This window comes from Rhopalosiphum maidis, chromosome 3 (genome assembly GCF_003676215.2).
Source record: "Rhopalosiphum maidis isolate BTI-1 chromosome 3, ASM367621v3, whole genome shotgun sequence".
NCBI classification, from domain to species: domain Eukaryota; kingdom Metazoa; phylum Arthropoda; class Insecta; order Hemiptera; family Aphididae; genus Rhopalosiphum; species Rhopalosiphum maidis.
The window spans coordinates 33739692-33764587 of NC_040879.1; the positions used below are offsets into that span (position 1 = coordinate 33739692).

Sequence of the window (24896 nt, forward strand, 5' to 3'; positions counted from 1 at the left end):
TTATAGTGGGTATATCATAAATGTATTAACAATATATTTTATATGTATTAGTAAGCATATTTTATAAGGCATCCGGTATAAATAATGAGGGAGAATAATGAATTTCCTGTAAAGCTGGAAAGTGCTTCAGCGCTGTATCGATTGAAGTTTTTTTTTTTTAGAATATACACGCTTTTGTCGACCCGGCAGGCAGCGCTAATACATAAATGTGAAGTACCAAAAAGTTTACAGATTGTTACACACAATCTCTTTTTATATTATTTTTTATTATGATCTCTTTTCTGGCAGCGGTACAGCATCCAGCATTCCATTTTGTGGCAGTTTATTTTGACCCACTGTAATACATTTACGTGTGTCGTCACTGTGATTTTTTTATACAATTAATTAAATTTTATACGAAATTTCTTTGTCACAAATATGTAGTATAATACTATATAAGAATTACGTGAACTAAACTACGAATTCCACTTGCAGTCATAAAGGTAAATTATTTGTTTTATGTACATATAATTTATGGTTATTATACTAAGAAAATATAAACAAAATTTGCTATATTTAAATTTAACGATGGAAAAGTAATTGTTTATTTCGGCAAAAAATATTAATTACAAAGTAAAATCAATTTAAATGTTGGCCATTTTTTTTTTGTTCAATATTTTATACTTTTTCAATGTTTTTAGGATTATTTTAGATAGGTATTATTCGTTAAAAAAACACTAAATGGATGGTGAATAGAAAACAAGTCACGTAAAGGCATAGGCATAGGCTATCTTGATATAAAACAATTGTTTCAGTAAAAGTGCCATTAATAAAATAATAAAAATACCTGTATATATATATATAAAATGGAATATTAGAAAAATTAATAACGCATGTTTGATATCTGTAAATATAGTATTACAGCTATAAATTGTATATAAATAAAGATATTTATAATATGCATTTTTTTAATATGTGGGTTAGGTAGGTATGTATTAAATTCGACTGCATACACCAGTGATAATAAATCATTTATTATGAATCATGATCGCCAATTTTTTTTTTTGTTAAATGACCCTTTCAAGAAGTAAAGTTAATAATAATAATAAATACATTATCTAAATAATTTGTTATTATACTTGTGTTTTAAGTTAAATAATATAATATTTAATTAATAGTTGTTTAAAAGTATTTTATTTAATTAATTACAAGTATACCTACAGAAATTTAAAATATTGGTTTGATAACAATTTGAGCTTGTAAATAGGTACATTTAATAATGAAATTAACGGCTATTAAATAAGTAAAAGTTTCAGACATAAATACTGGACTTATCTTTTGGATTGCGACTATATCAGATTGGAAACCACTGGTTTACCCATCGTTATTATAAAATATAATATTTTTAACTTTTTTTTATATTCTATAATTAAATGTATATATATAAAAATAAACGTATAAGTAATGATTAATAAGTATATCATTAAGTTTAGAATAACTCTCACAAGCCACAAGTGTAATAAGTAACAAATTATTTAATGATATTACAATGAGTTATAACAAGTATTAGTGGTACATGCCAAAATTATTTTTGTATTTATAGTAACAATATTATTCACAAAAACATATATGTTATACGTAGGTACTATACATACACGATACACCTATGTAATGCACCTATATAAAATATAATAAATCATAAATATCTAACTTTTTAATTTTTATGATTTGTATATACTCATATACTATAAAAATAGTATTTCAAAATTATAAACCAAATACTTTTATTAATTTTTAGTTGGTCACTGATTTAATATTTTATTATTTAGCTGTCTTTAAATAAAATAATTATAAATTTATTATAAAAAGCTAAGAATTAGTACCTATTTGATCGTATCATTAAACATATTTAATATAAATAATGTTGAAATTAAAAATGTAGTTAAATATTAAAGTTATACTTGTTTGTTAAGTTAATATTATTTGCAATTTTTTTTACTGAATTATTTATTTTCTTTTAAATATTAGTATAAAATATCTATTTATCTATATCTATTACAGGAACTATGATTATCAGAAGTATATTTTTTGTGGGGTTTGCACTATATTTTTCTATTTCTTCGGCAATTAAAATATGCGATCGAAAGCCAACCACGTTAACAGTACCAAAAAGTACAAATCCACATACGTATAGAATTTTTTTCAAAGGAAATGTAGAATTTTATACACCAGGAACAACATACACAGGTAATCGAAATCATGATTGTTATAGATAAGTAACTATTATTTATTAAAAAGAGAATGATTATATAAATAATCGATATTCTTACAAAACTCGAATTTATCATATAAAATCCATAATAACTTAATTATATTAGTTTATTAATACAAATTTAACAACATTTGTCTTGTTTTTTTATTTTTTTTTATTATGTGTGACTGTGTACAATATATGTACCTACATGTTTTATAACAGAAAACAATTTTAAATTTCGAAGGTGGTTTCTGATGGTAGTAACTGAAATATAATTGGCAATTTTTAATGGTCAAAACCAGTCAAAATTAATTTTATTTTTTTTTATTACCGTAAAGACTTGATGTTTTTACCAAATATTTATATTAGTATATAGTAGACATGAGATTTTAAAAATATTTCAACTCTTCTATTGTTGCACTATTTTTAGATATTTTAATTTTTTTCAATTTAAGTATGATAACATTTTTGTCTTGTCATAAAATATTAAAACTATAAACTAATGGTTTTATTAGGTTTTTGTATGTTGTTTTTATAAAAATAACATATTTTTTCAAATACATACAATTAAAGTATGATTTGTAGAAAATTATTATAAATATATAAAGTTATATAAAATAAATATCAGTACTATAAGTGTATAATATAAAAAACATACACGAATAACGACAGTTATGTAGTTGTTCAGTGCCTTGCTGTTAATTTTGTGTTCATTTCAAACTTAAATGACATGATTCAGTAAGTACTATAAAGATAGAAGTGATGTCTGTCATTGTATATATATTTTTAATAATTGGCATGTTATTTACTTCAATATAATATATTAAAAATTAAAAACTATTAAATTATAACTTATTAAATTATTTTAAAATTATGTTGTTTACCAGTAAATGTTTACTAAATGGCGTATTGTTTTTGAATAAATAATACTTAGTGAGCATTCATATTTACTAAATAAAGTAATAATTATTACTTTATTGAGAAAACCTATTTTTTCAATCGGCCCCACTCTGTATTATATATAGGTATATAATTATATCAAATTAATTTTCTATTGCAATTTGTTTTGGTCATTATTACTAATATATTTTTGTTTTCATCATTAAATATGTAAAATACTAATTTCGTTGGCTCTAGTTATACTACAAGCTGTTAAGACGGTTCAAACTGCAACTCCAAGTTTTACTAGTTTTATATTAATGGTCGAGGCTGAAGAGAGTCAGAATTATGACGACGAAAACAATGACTTTATAACTGGAAAATTTCAACTGACTGGTGATGTAAGAACCAAAATTAGCGAAGTCTGTCCAAATACAGTTACTCAGACCTCTTTAATTCCAAAATCAGAAATACAAGTATTTTGGACAGCCCCATCATCTGGTAGTGGGTGTGTTATATTTAGGTAAGATTGTTTATTTTTGAAATAATCACCGTATATTTCTACAGGTCAAATTCGATATTTTTAAACTTAGATATTTAATATTTATACGTATATACTTACTGTGTATATTATATAATTAATACATGTTTGGATTATTCAGAGCTACCGTTGTCGAATATCGAGATATTTGGTACATGGATGATGATCAATTAAACAAAAGAATTTGCGAAGAAAGTAATGAAAGTAATGATGATAACGCTAATGTAGTATATGAGTGTTGTGCGTGTCACGAAGCCAAATTTGAGGTTTGTATTTATGAAATGAATTTAATTTAATTCATAGTAACCCGATATAAGTAGATAAAGTAGTTTAGTAATTTTACAAGTTTACAATTTTATTAAGTACGATATTTTATAGTTAACTTTTGAAGGACTATGGTCAAGACATACTCACCCTAAAGATTACCCGGATGACAATTGGCAGACTCGATTTAGTGATGTTATTGGCGCTTCACATACAATTGATTATCGGTATATTGATAATAAACCATAATATATACATATAATTAAATAAATATAAAACATATACCTTCCATACGATTAACAAGTGTTTAATATTTTTTAAGATTTTGGGAACAAGATCAAGTAGCTTCCGATGGAATGAATAGTATAGCACTAAGTGGAACTACTTCAACTTTGGAATCCGAACTTAAATCTAAAGTGATAAAAAAATTGTTATAAACTTTCCTTATTATGATTTATTAATGCTTTGTTTTAGAGTGATAAAATTCGTACGATAATTAAAGCCAGAGGCATTAGTTATCCAAATGTGACCGGAAAGACATTTGCCGTATTTCGAGTGGATAAAGATCATCATTTAATTTCAGTTGTATCATTCATGTGTAAGAAATTAAATTATTTGTAAAATATTTTAAACTGCTTTTGGTATCATCTTAATATACGTTTTATTTAAAATTAGATCCATCTCCGGATTGGTTTGTTGGAATTTCAGGGTTGGAACTGTGTTTGCCAAATTGTAATTGGATTACGAACAAAACTATCAACTTGTACCCATGGGACGCTGGAATTGATAGTGGAGTCACATACAATGTATATTATTTTAGTAGTTTTAATAATATTATTTACTAATAAGACATTTATTGTAATAAATATTACAACAAAATACGATATAAAATTGTTGACTTTGATATTCAAAGAAAGAAAATTAAATGTCTGATGTACTCGTATGCTAATTGATGATTGACATAATATATGAGTATAATCTTATAAATATAAAATTTACTAATATTAATATACTTACTAGCAACTCTGGCTGCATTAAAGGAAAGAGAACTCGCGTAAGTCGTGGGTGGTAAGAAATATAAGCTCAATTAAAGTTGTTTTAAATTTAACAAAATTTAAAGTTTCACTATTACACTATTACACTTTTAATCCAGCTTTTCTGCTAAAATATTTTGGTGATTTTTATTATCTTTTAACAATAAATAATATTGTTTAAAGCATTTGACTAGAAAATGTACTGAATAGGTACATATAAAATATAAATTAATTAAATGCTTACAAAATTCTTTAAATTATCGTTTTTAACATAAAAATATTCTATGAGGAAATTACCGATACATTTTATATCTAAACTTGCCTGTCTCGCCTTTATATAAGTTACAATTACATTATTTAATATTTATAGGTATCTATATATTTTTATATTTCATGTTAATTATATTAAAATCAATTACGATATACGGCTCAATACTTTTCAGTCATTAGGTGTTGACTTAAATTTTATAAATTAGAGATATAATATACAAATGTAATTAATTCCAATAATTATTGTTGTTGTTTTATAAATAGTATTAAATATTTGGAAAATATGTTTAATGTGATTTTAGTCAACCGACATGCCTCAAGTACCAATAATGAATATAGAAAGACTTTGGCCATCAAATACTAATGATGTACGTTCTCCATTTTATGATCAATCGGGTGCACAAATGAAACCTATTGCAAAACTTCATCTTATGAGACAACGTCTTTATGAAAAAAGTTGTATGGATGAAGAGTCTAAAACCGAATCATCAGGTCTGTTGTTTAGATTTCTATTTTATTTTACGTTTGAATTAACGCACTGACATATATTTCATACACTATAAGTTTGTGATACTGGTCCATGGTCAGATTGGGACGAGTGTTCAGTGACTTGTGGTAAAGGCTATAGTACTAGATATAGACAATATAAGAATCCAGAAGACACACATAAACCTCACTGTAGTAAACGGTCAATGACACAACGTAAAGGATGTTATGTACTTCCATCATGCGCGTAAGTTAAGCTTCTTAAAAAATTGCTATACTGTGTATAATAAAAAAATTTAAATGATTAGTTGAGTTGACTATAAAAACTATTAAAAATAAAATTGAAAAAATATCTTATGATGATAACATGACAATAAAAGTTTTATTAAAAAATCAGATGTTTGTAAACTATCTTGGAGCTTATTATAATTCATTATTGTTTGTAGAAATAAAAAGAGCATATTTTAATTGCGTGAATGTAAAAAAATTTTATAATAAAATAGATTTTTGAGCCTCTTTAAAAATGACTTGTATGTAAAGACCGGGTTTCTTTTAAATAGTATTACTTTTGCATAAGTACACATATTGTGATATTTATATGTATAACATTTTTTTAACAAAAACAAGATTGTTTAAATTCTAAATTCATAAATTAGCCATGCGTACATACACTCTTAATGTATTAAATATTTATATTATCTTTATTTACATTTTATATTCGTATTAATACAAATATAATTTTTGTAACTCACTTACTTTGCTACAAACATTATGCTTAAAGGAGAAAATTATTTTCAAATTAAAATTTATTTATTAATGTAGGTAATTAATAATATATTTAAAAAAAATGTTAATATTAATTACTAACTATAACCTATATTAAAATTTATTGTTATACATTTTGTAGAATTGATAATTTAAAAGGTTTTTAGAAGTTAACATTAATAAATACAATGCAATTTATTTATAGAATCATAAGCGACGAGATTGATACGATTGATCCAAAATGTGATATAACTGCTTATGGTCAGTGGTCAGATTGTTCTGCAGAGTGTGGACCTGGTGTAATGGCAAGATTTCGGACAATTTTAAATGAAGAAGTGACGCCAAAATACTGTTTAGGTGGAATGTTCTTACAACAAACTATAGATTGTGAATCGAAACCTTGCCAAGACGATCGTGATAACGTGGTTAGGATAAAATTATCAATATCATATTATATTATTTATGAATAATGAATGTCTGAAGTTTTTATGAAATCTTAGGACTTGAGTGTAATATGCAGTAATTGTTCGCTAACTAAATGGTCGTTGTGGTCGCCTTGCAACATGAAATGTGGAACGGGACAGAGGGAGAGACATAGGATGAATTTAGACAGAACTGGAATGGCAGAAAATTGTGACCCTCGTTGTTATACGCAGTCAATAAATTGTACAGATAATCCACCATGTGAAAACAATATGCGAATGGGTAAGATGTACTTATCAATTTTAATAATTCATTAAAAATGTATACATTTTTTAAACGTTAAAAGTAAAAAATGTTTTAATATAATTTACACGCTGCATATTAGAGGATATTTCGTTATTTGGAAACAGTTTTATGTTAAAGAAATATAATGTAACGGTACAACGTTCTTTTATTTATAATGTTAATCAAAAGAAAAATAGGCTTTGCAATACATCCTTCGTCAGTCGTATGTTTATCTATACAAATTTAAAATAATGATTATTTTTTTAACATACATGTTTTTATCAAGAGTTTTATTTTATTTAGAAACAACCATCTCACCAAGTTCTGAAAATACACCAGTAACATCTGTTACTATAAATCCTGACGATGTAAGTATAAACAGAATAAACGATAAGTTATAATTCGTTAACTATAAATGCATTTTTTATACATTGAGTATTAATCAATAAAACTCATATTATGTTTAAAAAAAAAAAAATTTACCAAATTGACTCAGTTAAAAGTTTTATAATTAATTTTTTCAGTATATAAAAGCAAATATTTGAGTATCTATTATCAATTATCTACTTAAGTTATGATACAACAACTGTAATACGGTTTTTAAAATAAAAACTTAATAATACATTTAGTCAAATTTTGGTTCAATATTAATTTGTTAATTTACTATTTTAAACGGATTTTAGTTTATAATATGAAGGACAACCTGAAAAGATATTGCTAAATTTAAAGATCATTAAAAGTGTTTTATTTTACTACTTAGATATCAGACGATTCGACAGAAAAATGTGTTTTGTCAAATTGGAGTAAATTTTCAAGTTGTAATGCTATTTGTGGTCCTGGTTTCAAAGAGCGTACACGAATTATCCTGGTTAGTAATACTATTATAGTTATTACTTAAGAGGACGCTTCATCTGCATGTGTTGTCTCTTCCTTATAACCCCTACAAAATAATAAACGCCGTTTTATGCGTGCAAGAACCACTAGGGGTGTAGTCCAAATTAAACAACTCAATTTTCACACAATAAAATGGAAAACATTGACTGTGCGACATCGTTTTTAATTTTTAATATCGCAATAATACAATAAAAAGTTCTTTTTGTGTTAAAATTTATTATTTTTGGGTTTTTTCAAATTTGAATTACTTTTTTTGTAATTCTGATATCAAAAAAATAAAAACGATGTTGTACAATCCAAATTCTCCTCTTTCTAGTGAAATTTGTTCGCTTAAGTTTGAGTAGTCCTCGTTCTCGTTACACGGTTTTTAACATGTACATTTGTAAGACAGTGACAACGCATGTGGTCCTTTTAATAAAAAATTAACCCATATAGACCTTACTTATAAAGAATTTACTGTATTTAATCTGAATATGTTTTTTTTTTTAATGTATTACTCTAGCATACAAAAATAAAATTATATTTATACTCGTGAGCACGAATATTAAATAGGATAATACTAGGTATAAACAAATTTAACAAATACTAATGTTATTAAAACAAATTTTAAAAATTCTTCGTGGCTTGAAAGTTGTATTAATATTGCAGTTAAAATGTGTAAATCTCTAAATATTAATATTAACCAATATAACAATCATTATAGATTTTGTAAAATAATATAATAAAATAGTAAAGTTAATTTATTTTTAAGAGCCGATAATCTTATAAAATGTAAATTATGTTCTAAATATTCACATATTTTATTTTTATTTCTTCTATACGTAAGTCTTTAATTTCATCTTAACTATGTATATTAATTCTTAAGTATCCCTCACTTTCTTCACAAGTATTTCTTAAAGGAGATATGTAAATCAATGTTTAATATTTACTAATATGTAACATTGTTTGGTTTATTTGCAACTAACTATAGTATGTAATTATGTAATTAATAATTATTTAATAAAAATATCCTATATTTTAGTCTCCGACGGATCCATTGGAACAAAAGAAATGTAGGAAAAAACTAGTTGATCGTCGAAACTGTAGAGGAAGACAATGTAGCAGTAAGTTCAAAATGCAATAAAATACTTTATTCAATATTATTATAAATATAAACTAATATAGTATAATTTTATAATAGTAAATATTTAAATTACTACAGAAATAACTATACAATGACATATTATTATTAGATACATATATGAAAAATGAATAGCAATTTTGAATGTTTTAATACAATTAATGGTGTTTGTGCAGAATTTTGAATGTGTGAGTAATGACCAAATTACACTACAAATTACGATTACCTAAATACTTTTAGGCTTAAAAATGAAAAAAAAAAACAATTCCATAATAATTACATTTATTACAAAGTTAAAAAATATAATATTGAATATTAACCAAATACTTGACATTACTTTAACAGACAATATAAATTATAATATATGTATAATATTATATATTTTTAAATTGATCTATGATATTAATTATTCGTTTTTATGATACACAGCATAGCCTATATTAGTTAAATACGTAAGCATAAATAAAGTAATAAATATTTTAAAAATGATGTACAACTTCACAATAAAATTATATTAAAAATAGTTATAACTAAACTAACAGTCATTGTAATACCTAATAATATTAATATTCATAATCTGTAACTAAAATCAAGCATAAATATCTATAGTCGTGTGTATGAATGTTGCTTAGAACTCTAAATTTAAACGAATAGGTATCAATAAATAATAAAACATTTTGTAGTGACTTTATTTTTTTAAATTATATTATTAATATGAAAATCATACTATCATAACAGTATTTTACTGTGAAAATAATTATTCTGATATGTTAAAAACAAATATTTATAGTTTTTAATTATTCATTCATACGTTTTTATATAAAAAAATTCTATTGCGTTAGGCATTGGTTTTTAAAGATTTTTTTTATGACCAAAAATGTTTTATTAAATGAATATTGTTTGAATATTTAAAAAAAATTGTGTATTAAAAATAAGTGGTGAAGTCTCTATGCTGATTTGAAGCAATTCTGAACGTAGATGTTCGTAAATCAATATTTAATTTTAGACATTTTCTAAGGATATTATATTATGTATTTATACTACTATAAGTAGTTTAGTGTTCTTTTAGTAAGTAATATGTAAAAAATAAATCGCATATTTATTTTATAATATTATTTATGATCATAATATTACTAGCTGTTAATTTCGACGTATTCTAGAACGGTATGAATATGGTCATGGCACCAAAATTGATTTTTTTCGATTACTGGTTTTGCATGAAAATTTCCATTTTCTATAATCATATTTATGTTTTTAATTAAAATTTTTATTTTTTTCCATCCAAAGCACCAACTAGATCCAATTAACTATTAAAAAACCACTCTCAAAGTTGAATAAAGCATTTTCATAACTAATAAAAATAGATAACAGATAAGACAAAAAATACATACATACATTGTAAAATCAATATATTTATCTCCTTGCATAGAATTTAAAATTTTTATCAACTTCAATAGTTATACACTTTCAATAACCTTTAGAAATAATAGAAGAATAAAACGGCCTCAATAAAAAAGAGTCATAAGCGTTTTCATCATCCACGTCTATTCATATAAAAATCGATTATTTTTTGTATAAATAATACTCATGATTGGAGTTGTGCACATTTGTAATACATATTTCACATATTTGAAGTATGATACTAAATATTATTTTACATTTGATAAAACTGATTTTTATAGAATGTAATTATTCGCCATGGTCTGAGTGGTCATTATGCTCAGCAATATGTGGTATGAATGCTGTACAACAACGTACAAGAGTTCCAGAAAATGTCGCATGGACTTGGTGTAAAGATAGATTAGAACAGCGCATTTGTTCAGCTTTAGCATGTAAAACCGATTAGAAACCTGCAATTTTATTTAGAAATGTTTAATTTACAATTTTAGTATTACCAATATATTAAATGATACTATTAATGTGCTTTTAAGAAAATAATATGTTTTTCTTAAAATAATAGTACACTTTATAGTGATTTCAGGACATCAGTACTAATATCACTCAAAATAATCCTTATAAAATTTTAAAAAAATTCGTACAACAATATTTCTAGTATATACATTTATTTAATTATATAATTTTCAATCTTTTAAAAATATTTTATTGTATGACGAGAACGATTTTTGTTTTTATTAAATCTATGTATATTTGTGTCGTTGTTCCTACTATTTTAATATAGGAAATCATTATACCTACTTAAATATTTATTTCAAGAATAGATGGAATTTTTAATAAATAATATAGTATTATATTATTCAAAATTAATTTATTACGTTGTTTTTTCTATAGATTATAATTTATGAAGTTTCGTTTTGAACTGGTAGAAAAAAAATCAAATTCCATGAAAATCCGAAACCCAATATGAATTGTCTTTAATGAACTGTATATTTTAAAATATGTAGCAATAAAATTAGTTTTTTAAAATTTCACATACATCAAATTAAACAGTAGTTAAAAAAACTAATTTTTTTTTTTATTTTATTGTTTTTATACATAAATAAATAATTGTGCATTTGTTGTTAGTATTTATAGTAATCTTGGAACTGCAAATGCTATTAAAGTCATATTTACATATTAGGTTCGGTTGATGTTCCCATAAGTTTTGGTTTTGGGACGTTCGATTATGCGAAAAATTTTTGTTCACTAATGAATTTTGTTGGATCACTAAAATCAAACATTTTTTTGTATATCTAAGGTTGCGATTGGTTACAGAAAACAAAATAGCTATTACGTAACCAATTGTAATCAGATATAAATAAACAGAATGGAATAGAGATCTTTTTGTAATCTTAACACATATTTTAGCTTACCTATATACTAAACAACTACTTTATTGATTTTGATAAAAATTTCAAAGATTATTGTTCTTTATGGTATCAAAAAAATGTAGAGAGTAGTTTTAACTACAATATAAAATATACCGAATGCTATACCTAAGGTAAACCATAGGTGGATTGTCCAATTCGGTTGAATTAGTTCACAAAGCAAGATACACCGACGCCGATGAACTGAAATACACCTAATATACAGCACCGTATTTTATATTTATTCATTTTTTACCGTTCGAAGCAGGATTAACAGTTAGTTATTACTATCATATTACATACTATTATAGTTAAAACTATATTCAACTTAAAAAAATGGTAGTTACCTATATCTCCTAGGTAACAGTACATAGCTACGGTATATCTCTTACCATAAACAGCTTTACAACTCAATCATGTGAATATAATATAATATTATAATTGAAGTATTTTTTGTTTTTACTCAGCATTAAAATCGTACAATATGCAATAATTATGTTTATTTTATGTTTAATTCATAAAAACAATAAGCTATTTGTTGAAAATGTCTAACATGGAAATGGAAATTGCAAATTCAAAATCTGACGCAAAGAACATATCGTTCGACGAAATTAGCGATAATGTACGTACAATCGAAAATATAAATAATCATATTAGATCAAAAGTATCAACTCATTCAACTCAATTTAAATCATTATTTACGTGTGATGGCTCAAGACTTCGATATGATATTGACATTAATTATGCTATTAGGCTATTAAAAAAAGAAGAAGGAAATGTTGATGTGTAAGTATTTAAAATTTATTTACATAAAACGATAAAACTCAGATATCAATGGTATTATTTAAGTCCACTGAACATTAAATTCTAAACTTACAATCGTATACCTGCTTAGTTTTTATCAGTGAATCACATAAACAATGGTTAGTGAACTGTTTCAATGGATTTAAATATTATATTGATGGAGAAGTTTGTTTTAAATTTTCAAACTTAAGATATGAATATTAAACATTTAATGCATTTTATACTACAATTTGCAAATTTTGACTATTTTGATATCACATTTTTTTAAATTTGAACTTTAAACAATTATAAACATTTTTGACCATAGGTATTTTTGATATTTTTATTGTGATAGAAAAAAATTAATTTAAACTTGTATAATATTAAACAACATAAATAAGTTCTAAGGACTAAGACTAATAATGATAAAAATATGTATATATTTTCTTAACCTGTGTGTAATTAAAAATACTACTATAATCGTACAGTATCAAACTGTTAACTTTATGTTGATTTATTTTATTACATTATCACCAATTTTCGTATAATCACAATCATTGTTATTTAGAAAGTTATTCACATTATTTACTTTTTTCTAGTTTCTCCTACCTTTGTTCAATTTACCCGTTTTATTTAATATTAACAATTATCAATTATTACTTATTAGCAGGCCCTGATTTATGCAAGTACAGATGAAGCACTTGCACTTGGCCCCCAATTTCTGGGGGCCCCCAGGCTCTCTGTAAGTTGTGGAAAATTATTTTTTTTAATTAATTCCACAAAAATGTAATTTCTAAAATTGAATACCAACTGTCAATGTTCAGACTTTAGTATATTCTTATCATTACATTGTCAGTTGAATTTTGGTTATTTTCGTCATTCCATACCCCAATGCTAATAAGTTACCATCACAAAATATTAAAGTAATAATAATAGAAAATTGTTTGAACATCAGAAATATTTGATACCTAATAACTAATTTAAACTCTTTTATGATAAAATATAAATAGAAATTGGTTATTTTTTATTTAATTTTAATTATATAGAATACATTTTTAAATTAATAAGTTATTTTATAGAGTAACTAAATTGTATTTATAGTACATGAAATAATGTACACATTTTTATGAGTTTTGAGATAGGTATTTTGGTATTTAACACTTTTAACATATAAATATTTTTTTTTATTATTAACATTTCCACCCCCCCTCTCTATGTAGAATTTTTCTAGAACATTTTTTTTTTTTCAACTTTTTTTTTTTTTTTTTTTTAAGGCCCCAAAAAAATTGTGCACTTGGCCCTAATTTTATTAAATCAGGCCCTGCTTATTAGTATTATAGATTTTAATCATATTCTATTTTAACGCATGTGCTAATTAGATTGTTTACGGTTACACAATTTAATGTTTAGGTATAGTCATTTACAAGACATTTTAGACAAGATATTATCGGAAAGACCTTCAAATCCACTAGAAAACTTTGAAAAATATAGTATGATGTTGAAGCGTACATATATTCACAATGAAGCTAATTTTGAACGCGTCTTTGTGGATAATATAAACCGGAATAATTGCTTTAAAAGTTTACAAATGTATACGGTAAATTAAAATTATATAAATTATTTTGAAGTATAAAAAAAACAAATTGTGTATAATGGGGCCCAGTACTCATAATTCATATGTATATGTAACTAATAGTAAATTAAATAAAGAACGCCTGCCAAGTCAGAGATCGGCATGTAAACTTTCTTGATTTTCAATTATTAGAAATGTATTAATCGTATGTAATATGTATGTATACTGTATTTAGTGAGATAGGTCTCTGAAATCAGAGAGCGAATTTTGTTGTTTGGGGATTAGATTCAGATTGACGAGAAGAAGTCAATAGAAGTTCATAGAAGAAGAACAGTGAAGATTTTCAGAACTTTCTCTTTTATAGTTAATTCACTACAGAGCTTAAAAAAAAAAAATTAAAACACAGTTTATTGGGCGGTTTTTTTATGTTTTTCAGCTTTATAACTTTCTAGCGAGTTAACAATTGAAGTTAAAGTTCTGAAAATCTTCATAGCACTTCTCCTAGCCAATGTGAATCTAACAAGACTCCAAATAACAAAATCTGTTCTCCAGTTTCGGTAATCTACCACGCTAAATGAAAATCTAGTAAAAAATAACTATTCTTTTAACTGTGAAAAATTAAATAATTATTTTAAAAATTTTTAATCTCATATTTTGTATTTACATGATAATTCCTTTTTAATGAGCTATCAATCAACGTTTTTAACTACAATAGTTTTGGAGAAAAGTTAAAAGATAGAAATTTTTAGACTGTTCACGCCGTTGTTTTTATGGATTCAAATCGTTATACCGCTTGGGTGTGATATCGGATCTCTCTCATTAATGTTTTATATTAAAGCTAGCTTAATTATCCACCTACTCATTACAACTGAGTTATATTTTTATCATTTGCCTATTTAACAATAATTCTTAAAGTTTTAAAAATTCAGACTATTTTCATTTCAATTACCATACTTACTTGATTAAAGATCAAGAAAATAAATATAATAATATGGAATATTCAACTAAGAATTTCTCAATTTCATTATATTATTATTTATTTAAATTTAATAATAAAACATTTTTGAAAGGCAATAAACTAATAACTAATAAGAAAGGTCCCATCACCTTGGTGTCCTCGGGTCCTCTGAATAATATATTCAATGGTTTTTTAAATTAAAAACAATCTGTATTCAGTCTTTATGTACACATATTATAATAATATAATAAAAAGATGGACAAAACGATACCACCAAATAATTCTAAGAATAAAAATACGCAAAGAAAGCTATACCAAAAAACTAATAGATTGCCTATTCAAAACATTTGACGGCGTTTAATCTAATAAAAGCGTTTTTATTTATTTATCATTAATCATAATTTTAAATCTGCGGCAGTAGTAATAATAAATAATAACTAATAGACAATAGTGGTAATCATATCATATTTTACAAAATCAAGATAGCATAATATAAGTTGACGAGATAAGATTGGCTCCTACTATGCAGCAGAACGACTTACCCGGATTTTTTATTACTAATATAATGTATAATACCATTGTTTTGTTAAAAAAAATTCAATAATAGATAATTGAAAATGTGTATTATTAAATCATATGTTTATATACATATATATTTCTAAATTTCTAATACGAGTTCTAAATTATGTCCGACCGTCGTAAACCAGATGAGAAAAAAATAAACAATGAACTAAGTAATGATGCGGTTATGATTGGGGTAATACACACACTAATGATTATTTACTATGTACAATGTATACACTTGTACGACTCGACCGTTAACATTTATAATATAATAAAATATAATATAATATTACATTACATAATATACTAAACTCCTTAAGAGGTAATTATGCAAATTGTCAATCTATTAAATTTGAGGTTGTTAAATTGCTAAAACCACAGATATAGATAATAAAGTGAAGTCAGAAACTAATCAGTCGACATTTATATTTATTCAACTATACTAATTGTGGATACACACATTCTAAACATAAACCGCAACATTGTAAAATAAATACAATTATGATTTCGCTCCGAATCTAAAATCAGCGCTTATACTTCATAAAACAAATTTTTACTATGTACTAGAAAAAAATCTCAAACATTTAGATAATTTTATACCAACTCCTATAATACATTTCTAGTTGCAAAACTGACATGCACTTTTATTATATGTCAACTTGTTTATTATAATTGTATTTTTATTATTTCTTAAAATTTATTTAAATAGAAAAGGACTTGTTTTACAAATTTCAGTATTCTTAACAATTATTGATATCAAATTAGTACACGCTGTTTTCCAATTTTTATTCGTATAACTTATGTATAAAATTCGAGGAGATCAAATAAATCAATTACTTAGGTGATATAAAATTGACATCAAATTAGGGATTATCCTTCATAGGTATATATTATATTAATTAACGTTTGTAAGAGATTAGTTATAAGAAGCAGCATATTATCATAATGTTTAAATTGAGACAACGGGTAAAACGATTTAAGTATGAAATAATTAAATGCCATATCTATTATCATAACAACGCTTATTACGTTTTTAATATCTATATAGACAGAACTTTTATAGAATTTATTAGCTTATTTTCAGTGGAACTAGTGTTAATATTTTGGGGATAATTTGTAAATGGTATAAGAATAATTAGTCATTTATATTTTTTGAACTTGAGTGTAGTTAATGTGATGTTAAGTATATATATATTATACATATGTCATATGAATACATGATTTATATTGTACCTACGCTTGGGTATAGTTATATATAGGTAAATTATAAATGTATACTATTCAGGGCACAGTTATAAAATTCGTGTTTTTAGTGTGCTTCAAAAAAACAACTTGAACAACAAAAACAATATAATAAAAACAAAAGAAATATTAGAAATCCAGAATTTGACCAACGCGAAGAGAAGAAATCTATAAATAATAATAAACCTATTGTGCAAGTTCAAAATCTTTGTGAAGTTAACTATATGTTTAATAAAGCTGGTTTTGGACTTCCAATGGATGAAGCTGCGTTGATATATTTAACCATGAATGGAATGGCTCAGTTAAATAAATTTGAAAGCATAAGGTATGGTTTTATAATTATTATTGAGCTAAAAGTATTTAAGCAACAACTATCCATAAATTATCTTTAGATTTTGGGGAAAAATATTTGGGATAAAAAAAATGTATTATGTAATTGAATGCAAATGGTCAAACGCAGAATTAAACCGTAAATTATTGGTAAAATCTAAGCTACCTCTTTGATATACATTATTATAATTATGCAATTTATTGTTGATGGGGATTTAGACTGTAAATAATGTAAGCCATAACTCAAAATCATCAAAACAAATAGTTGATGATGTCACTCATGATAATTTGTTTCAACAAGAAATAAAATCAATAGATACAGAAAATGCTTTACAAGAAACAGTAAGTGAATTTGAATCATATTTTGAGGGTGAAATGACTGAAAATTCAATAAATCAATACGATTCATGGATTAATTTAAATGACGATGACAGTTGCAAAACAATTCAGAAGTCTACGTCAAAAACCGAGTTGGAATCAGAAATGATCGGAGTCGGTGCAAACAAAAATGTAAATTTATATAAGAAAATATTTTATAAACAATATTTATTTTGTAAATGTAAAATATATAGGCATATTTTGTTACAAACAAATTAAATACCAAATGGATTGAATTAGAATCGGTTAAACCACATCATATTGTTGAAGCGCGAAAAATAAAACGATATTTCACAGGAAAGTTAAGAAATCCGGTCAGCATATTGCAACCTACATAAATGTAATCATTATCATTAAAATATGTTTTATTTTTTATTGAACATAGATAAATAGTTTTCCAAAGTTCAATGGTTCAGAAAATGAATATCTTAGAGCTCAAATTGCACGAATATCATCGAGCACTCAAATATCTCCACGTGGGTTTTATATTATAGATAAAAAAGAGAAATCTTGGAATAGAATATCAGACAAAAAATCCTCAATTTCATTACATTCTAGCACAAAAGGTAGGATTACAATTTATTAAACATTTATATCAATATAAATATATGATAGGGTTTTTATTCGTAGTCTAAAGTAGTTTTACTTAATTTTAAAGAGATAATTAAATTGTTTTCCTTTTAAAATGACTTAAAAATAATTTATAAACAATTAAATAAAAAAAAAGGATTGGCAAGTGGGTATTGCTTTGCTGTATATTATAGATAGAGAGTAGGTTAACTATAATGGATGTGTTAAATTTGAAGGCAATGACAGGTATCATTGTAAACGAAAAACGATTTTGAACGGAGATGATTTGATAGTCTAGGATAATTAGTAGGATATATTATATTATTATCTATATTTAAATTGTAATATATCGTTAATTTACGAATAATGAATTATTTTTGCATGAATATTTCGACGTAGAGCCGTAAATATATATTTTATATAGATAGCTGTACAAAAGGACGATTAACACAGAAATAGAACAAAATAATTTAATATTTTATTAAGTGTTATATAACACATCACTTATATTTATAAATAAAATAAAATTATTAAACTGTAAATATGTTTAACTATGAATATTATGTAAAAAAAGAGTAAAATTCTAAACACTCGTAAAAAGTAAATTAGGATTTAATAAAATCGAGGTACTTAATATATTTAAAGAAAAAATAGGTATGTGAGAAGTTTTAAATTTGAATAGAATTATTTTTGAATAATAAATGATTTTGAACGAAAATGTTTATTTGTATCTATATACAAATGTAAAATACTATTATAGCAATATATAATATACATACTATGTACATTTTTTTGAATATGAATTTTGTTTTTATGTTTAGTTTCAGAAAATGATGACCTTATTCTTAATGAAAATTTCAAACCCATTTCTAACAATAATTTAATTAATTCAAGTTATTGGGTGCATAAGAATCCTCATATAGACATCAATGGAGTAACTAATAAATTAGGTTTTGCTAAATTGTCTGATTCACAACAAAATGAAGAAAAATTTGAAGAACTTGAAGAAGAAGAAAAGTTTAGTTATAATGAAAATATAATCAATTCTAAGGAAGATTTATTTGGTAACTTAGGAAATGATATCTCTATTGACAATACATCTGCGTGGAAAGGTGTTCTTTGTTCTCCATTGGATTCTCGCTACTCTCATACAATAATGAAATCTCATATATGGCCTGGAGCTTTTGCAGTTGCTTATAATCTGTATGTATTATTTAAAACGTACTCAAAAAGTATTTTAAAATTAGTAAAAACTTTGAAAATAGCAAATATTATCAATGATATTAGCTGATGATTTAGTACATTTATTGAAATGTCAGGATTTATAAAATACTGCTTTAGATTTTAAATGTCAGAGATTATTATAATTATGTTATTTTTAAGTTATTGTTTGGATAATTTTCACCATAACCGTAGAGAGTCAAAGTAATAATTGTAACTATTATAATTAAGATATTTAATAAGAGAACATTCTAACGATACATTTAAAAAACTGTTAACAGCCAAACTGACTATATGTATATTGGATGGGGTCAAAAGCAGGATTCTAATATACTTTATTCAATGTTTTTGGAAGAAACTAAACTGGAAAATGTAACTATAGACAGCCCCTCGACGGTTGAGTTTCAAGAATTCACTAAGACTCAGAAAATAGAAAATGAAAAACATACTTTACGTAAAAAGAAAAAAAATAACATTTTTCCACTACAATACAACCGTAAAGCCTACAGAGGAGGCGAAAAGGTTATTACATACTATAATTATGAGTAATAAGCAGAATATTCAATTATAAATTGTTACTAAAGAATATCATACAAATTATAATATCAAGTGAATCATGATTTTTATTTTTATTGGAATTTGTATACTACGTATGGTTAAGTATAGGCAATTTTACCAATTAGGATGATTTCAGTAAATATAACTATATAAGCCCGATCATATGGGCGTAGGTAAGGGTTGGTGGGGTTTGGGTGTTCAAACACACCCGAAATTAAATAAAACAATTGTATTACTTAATACATACAAATAAATTATTCATAATTTTATAATTTTATAATATTTAAAAAAAAACATTAAATTATGCACTTAAAAATACAATTGTAAAATAAGCCCTCAAAATAGAAAAATTTCGAAATATTCAAAAGTATATGCACCAAAAAAGTTTCATTTTTTAAATCGTTATATTATTGCTCAGTTAGCATATCATACGATCAACCAAAATAAATATGCAAATGCTTATAAATTCGCACTCTATTAGTTATTTAAGCCGGTATAAGTATATTATATGTGTCATAATCATAATTATATGTAAATATAAACAAAAAGTTCATTATTAGATTATTTTTATATTTTAAACTTAGTCCAAATGACTGAATGAGTGAAATACAAAATGGGTAACAATACAACAGCAACGACTATAGATTTTGGTAAAAAAAAATATATTATGTATAAAATTACACTCATTTAAATTTAAATTTTAAAATAATTGCCGAAATGCTAATAAATTGGTCGATGTCAATGATTATTATAAATTATAATACATTAACATCAATTAAATTAAGCTTTTGTCGTGTACTGCTGTAGCCCCCTGTTCGTCGTACATTTCTTTGCTAACCCACATCTGCTGATAGCTGGGAATCGAAGCTAATACGGCACCGCCAAGCCATGTAGAATATTTACGTCCGGGGTCCGCTTTAATTTTAATCCTAGTAGTGGGCGCGACTAACTCGGCTACCATTTTCTTCAAACGATTAGACAAAAATGGAAACAACGTATTGCCACCAGCCAATATGATGTTGTTGTACATATTTTTTTGTTCATTTTTATCACAAGCACTGCATGCTTTGTATATCAAGTTGTGGATACCTCCTAGTTTTGATTCGATGTTGAACAAAAGAGGATCAAACAAGATTTCAGGCGATTGAAAGCTAAAAATATAGTTTATAATCTAATAATTAAACCGATAATTATTTTCTTATAATTTAACATATTATTATATATATTAGTAATATAATATATAAATTATAAACCAATTGTCATAGGTTATAGTCTATAGATTAGTGGTTTTCAAACTTTTATTATACACGGCACACCGTACACTTGAAAAAATTTTCACGGCGCACTGGCCTTTTTTTAGATGAACAAAATTGTTTTGAATTAATTATAATTATATATACATTTAATTAGAAATGTGTGATTAATGGGCTAATAAATATTTTTAATTCTTGGACGAATAGTTGACACATACTCGCATTTTCTGATATCACAATTCAATGCAATCGGTAATTTATGGAAAACCACGGCACACTTAGTGGATACTCACGGCACACCGGTGTGCCGCGGCACCCAGTTTGAAAACCACTGCTATAGATATATAAATATACAGTGAAACTTCTATATAACGGTCATCGAAGGGACCGGAAATAATTACCGCTACTTAGAGGGGGCCGTTAATATAGAAGTGCAATACTTCAGATGACCACTATATAGAGTGCATAAAAAAACAAATACATACACAATAATATGCACATATTAAAAAATGTATTTGTGACAAGAGTAATTTACTTATATATATATGTATTTACAATTTAAAAGTTTTGTATGTAATATGTATATGTTATAAATATATGCATATGTATGTACGCCAAAATTAAAAATATTGACAGATTTTTAAAGTTCGATAAGATTACTAAAAACTACTCTAAATAATTTTGGGCAAAAACCACGCACTTGTACATATTTTCTTATATTTAATCTTATAATTTGAAGGTTATTTAGAGTGCTCGCTATACCTAAAGAAGTATTAATGTATTTTTCCCCTAAAACTAGACAGGAATAATAAAAAAATTACAGTTACATAGAAGTGATCGTTAATGGAAGTTTTACAATACCTATATAATATATTGTGTATAATTAATAAATAATAAGTATTAAAATAATCGAATTATTAATAATCGAACTGTAAATATTCCAAGTACACTATAAATATGTATTGTTATTTTTTTAGACTTTTTCTCGAGACATTAGTTATTATTCTTATTAAGAATATTTTAACCCTTAAACGTTTGTTATGATTAAAATAAAATACTAACGCTTCGCTTTCAATATTGATCATCATTCCGTCTGGTAGAGTATATTGTTTTTCTTTTTCTTTAGTATACATATCTATTTCAAATTTAAAGTCCAAAGACAAATAACACAATTTTTCTTTAATATCATCCAAAATTTCGAAATCTTTTGTAGAATTAAAGCTGTATCCACGGTTATTTAATAATTCCATCAAATATTGTGTTACGTGCCATCCACCAACTGACATTGTTTGCATAGCATGATGCAATGGATATCCTTCAAAAATAGGCATAACTTGTGTGTAGTCGTACCCAGAATCTACCATCAAGCCAGTAGTTCTGCCACTACTATATAAAGCAAGTACTGACTTGGGTATCACTGCTGTATTTGGTACATTGAATAACTCGAACATCGTCTAATTTATGTAAAACAAGTTAGTAAAATTATGGTAAATAGTTTTATTATTTTGATCTTCCAAGAGAAAAAAAAATATAGTATTATTTACAATAGATAAAACTTACGAGTAAGTACCTATATTTAAAACTACTATATTAAGATATTAAAAAAAAGAATCAAAATTTGACTGAGACAATATAGCTGATAACGTCTTTTGCATCATTTCGACACAATAATAAAATATTTACCTATATTCAGAATTTCAGATACTTGAAAAATAATTACCTCAAACATTTTTTCACGCAATGACTTTGAATTCACATCCACTTCTGTATGTAAAATGTTATAATTTTCTGGTGGGACCATTAAGTCTTCGTAATACATGTGGTACCAAATTTGTTCCATTGCATCCCAGTCGGAAATTATACCGTTACGTATTGGACAAATTGTATCCAAAATGTCCTTATTTCTTATGGCAGGCTCACCGGGAAATACAATATTTTCTCCATATTCTGGGATAGTAATTATCTGATAAGAACAATAATTCAATATTAAACGGTTGAATATAATAAAAAAATAAACAATTGTATTCATTTTAAATTTAAAATTAAACATCTATGACATATTTTGTACTGATCATTATTAAATAATATACTTGTATTATAATTCAAACCATCAATAAAGTATAAAGTAAAAAATGCTTGAATATTTTCCTGTGAATCTGAGCAAGGCAAAAATGAAAGTTTTAAAAGTCCGTGCAATATTCTATGGAGTATGACGTAGAAACAAAGTATGCCATAATAGGCATCCAGAATCCTTAGGGCTAAGCGAATTAAATCAAATAATTATTAGAAAAAAAAGTACTATGAATGTGCTTGCTTACTACTACTTAGCTGTAAGCTAATACGCTATTGAAATATAATTTAAACTACAAACGTAATTATCCTACAATAATATTTATCACCTATGACCTATCAATTTTAGGACTACAAAACCACTTAAGACAGTAGCTTAACAGTAAACAGTAATAATCACCAAACCTCTATTTCAAAATATCTCAGGAAAATAGAATTCCATCACAACAAATTTAGAAAAAGGCAGTGATTTTATGCCAAAAAATTCATTACATAGAAAAATACTTAAATATTAAATAGGTTCCTAAATTATAATATAAAATCTATAAAATTACAAAAACGTTGCATACTTTTTTATCTTTAGGTATTCCAACGATAGTTGGAATTATTACTCTTGCAAAATTTTCATTTGAAAAACCAGCTTTCACTGAATAAGAGCCATTATCACATACTATTGCTACTGAACTATGTTGAAAATCATCTATAATTTACATTTAAAAGTAATTCTCAACATGCAAATATACCACAACATTAATTAATAATATTTATACATAATATAGTCATCTCATAATACGGTAGTTTGTTAGTCATGAATTAATTTAATCGATACATTATGTATAATGTTGTATAATATAAATAATGGTACCTTAGTGTCTACTACAGTACTACCTGTAAGTATATTTTAATATTTTATTTTTATTAATTGCAATTTTTCAATACAAATTTTAGTACTCAAAATAATTAAGAATATGTGGATAGTAGACACATTGATATTTAGGTATCTAAGTATTTTTTTTAATAATGAACAATTCTTGAAAAAAATTTTTTATATGATTTGTGAAAAAAAGTCTAGACTACTTACTTGAAGGACATTTTTCGATACTTAACATGATTCTGAAAATATTTTATACACGACTACTGTTAACAATAATCAAGATTCAACAAAACAATTATTGAAAATTACAAAATAAATACTAGAATATTTAATAATTAAACATAAAATAATATCATATGGTTCCAGATGTATGAGTCAACAAATAATTTCAAAGAACTTAAATCTATAAGGTCAGCACAAAAAATTGCTTTAATTTTTCTCAAAATTATAAAAAAAATACTTTGGATTATATATATTTTTTTAAACAGATATAGGTATCTAACATTTTAAAATCCTGATATTAA

General features: G+C 25.0%; 3 protein-coding genes across 5 annotated transcripts; 2 read left to right on the top strand and 1 right to left on the bottom strand.

Annotated features, from left to right (window-relative positions):
- Positions 1–278: 278 nt before the first annotated feature.
- On the top strand, positions 279–11288 carry LOC113556493 (spondin-1). 3 transcript variants are annotated; one of them, XM_026961462.1, is made up of 18 exons: positions 279–482; positions 2041–2226; positions 3371–3635; positions 3775–3919; positions 4032–4144; positions 4240–4333; positions 4392–4515; positions 4593–4723; positions 5524–5713; positions 5786–5954; positions 6678–6897; positions 6973–7177; positions 7281–7403; positions 7484–7548; positions 7941–8048; positions 9096–9177; positions 9624–9646; positions 10877–11009. In XM_026961462.1, exons 2-17 carry the CDS (start codon positions 2046–2048, stop codon positions 9626–9628), a joined length of 2220 nt encoding a protein of 739 aa, XP_026817263.1. In that variant the 5' UTR covers positions 279–482; positions 2041–2045; the 3' UTR covers positions 9629–9646; positions 10877–11009. The 3 variants fall into 3 exon arrangements, with proteins under 3 accessions (XP_026817263.1, XP_026817260.1, XP_026817261.1); XM_026961459.1 differs by lacking the exon at positions 9624–9646 and having other exon boundaries at positions 281–482; positions 10877–11288; XM_026961460.1 differs by lacking the exons at positions 7281–7403; positions 9624–9646 and having other exon boundaries at positions 287–482; positions 10877–11285.
- An 896-nt stretch (positions 11289–12184) lies between these two features.
- LOC113558858 (radial spoke head protein 6 homolog A-like) lies at positions 12185–20166 on the top strand. Its single transcript, XM_026964430.1, has 9 exons — positions 12185–12784; positions 14192–14378; positions 17190–17443; positions 17511–17598; positions 17668–17958; positions 18021–18140; positions 18212–18392; positions 19224–19599; positions 19899–20166. The coding sequence occupies exons 1-9, from the start codon at positions 12543–12545 to the stop codon at positions 20164–20166; spliced, it is 2007 nt and encodes a 668-aa protein (XP_026820231.1). The 5' UTR covers positions 12185–12542.
- A 784-nt stretch (positions 20167–20950) lies between these two features.
- On the bottom strand, positions 20951–24607 carry LOC113557908 (actin-like). Its single transcript, XM_026963449.1, has 5 exons — positions 24580–24607; positions 24068–24198; positions 23149–23391; positions 22491–22882; positions 20951–21326 (listed from the first exon to the last, which is right to left on the bottom strand). The coding sequence occupies exons 1-5, from the start codon at positions 24605–24607 to the stop codon at positions 20951–20953; spliced, it is 1170 nt and encodes a 389-aa protein (XP_026819250.1).
- Positions 24608–24896: the final 289 nt, after the last annotated feature.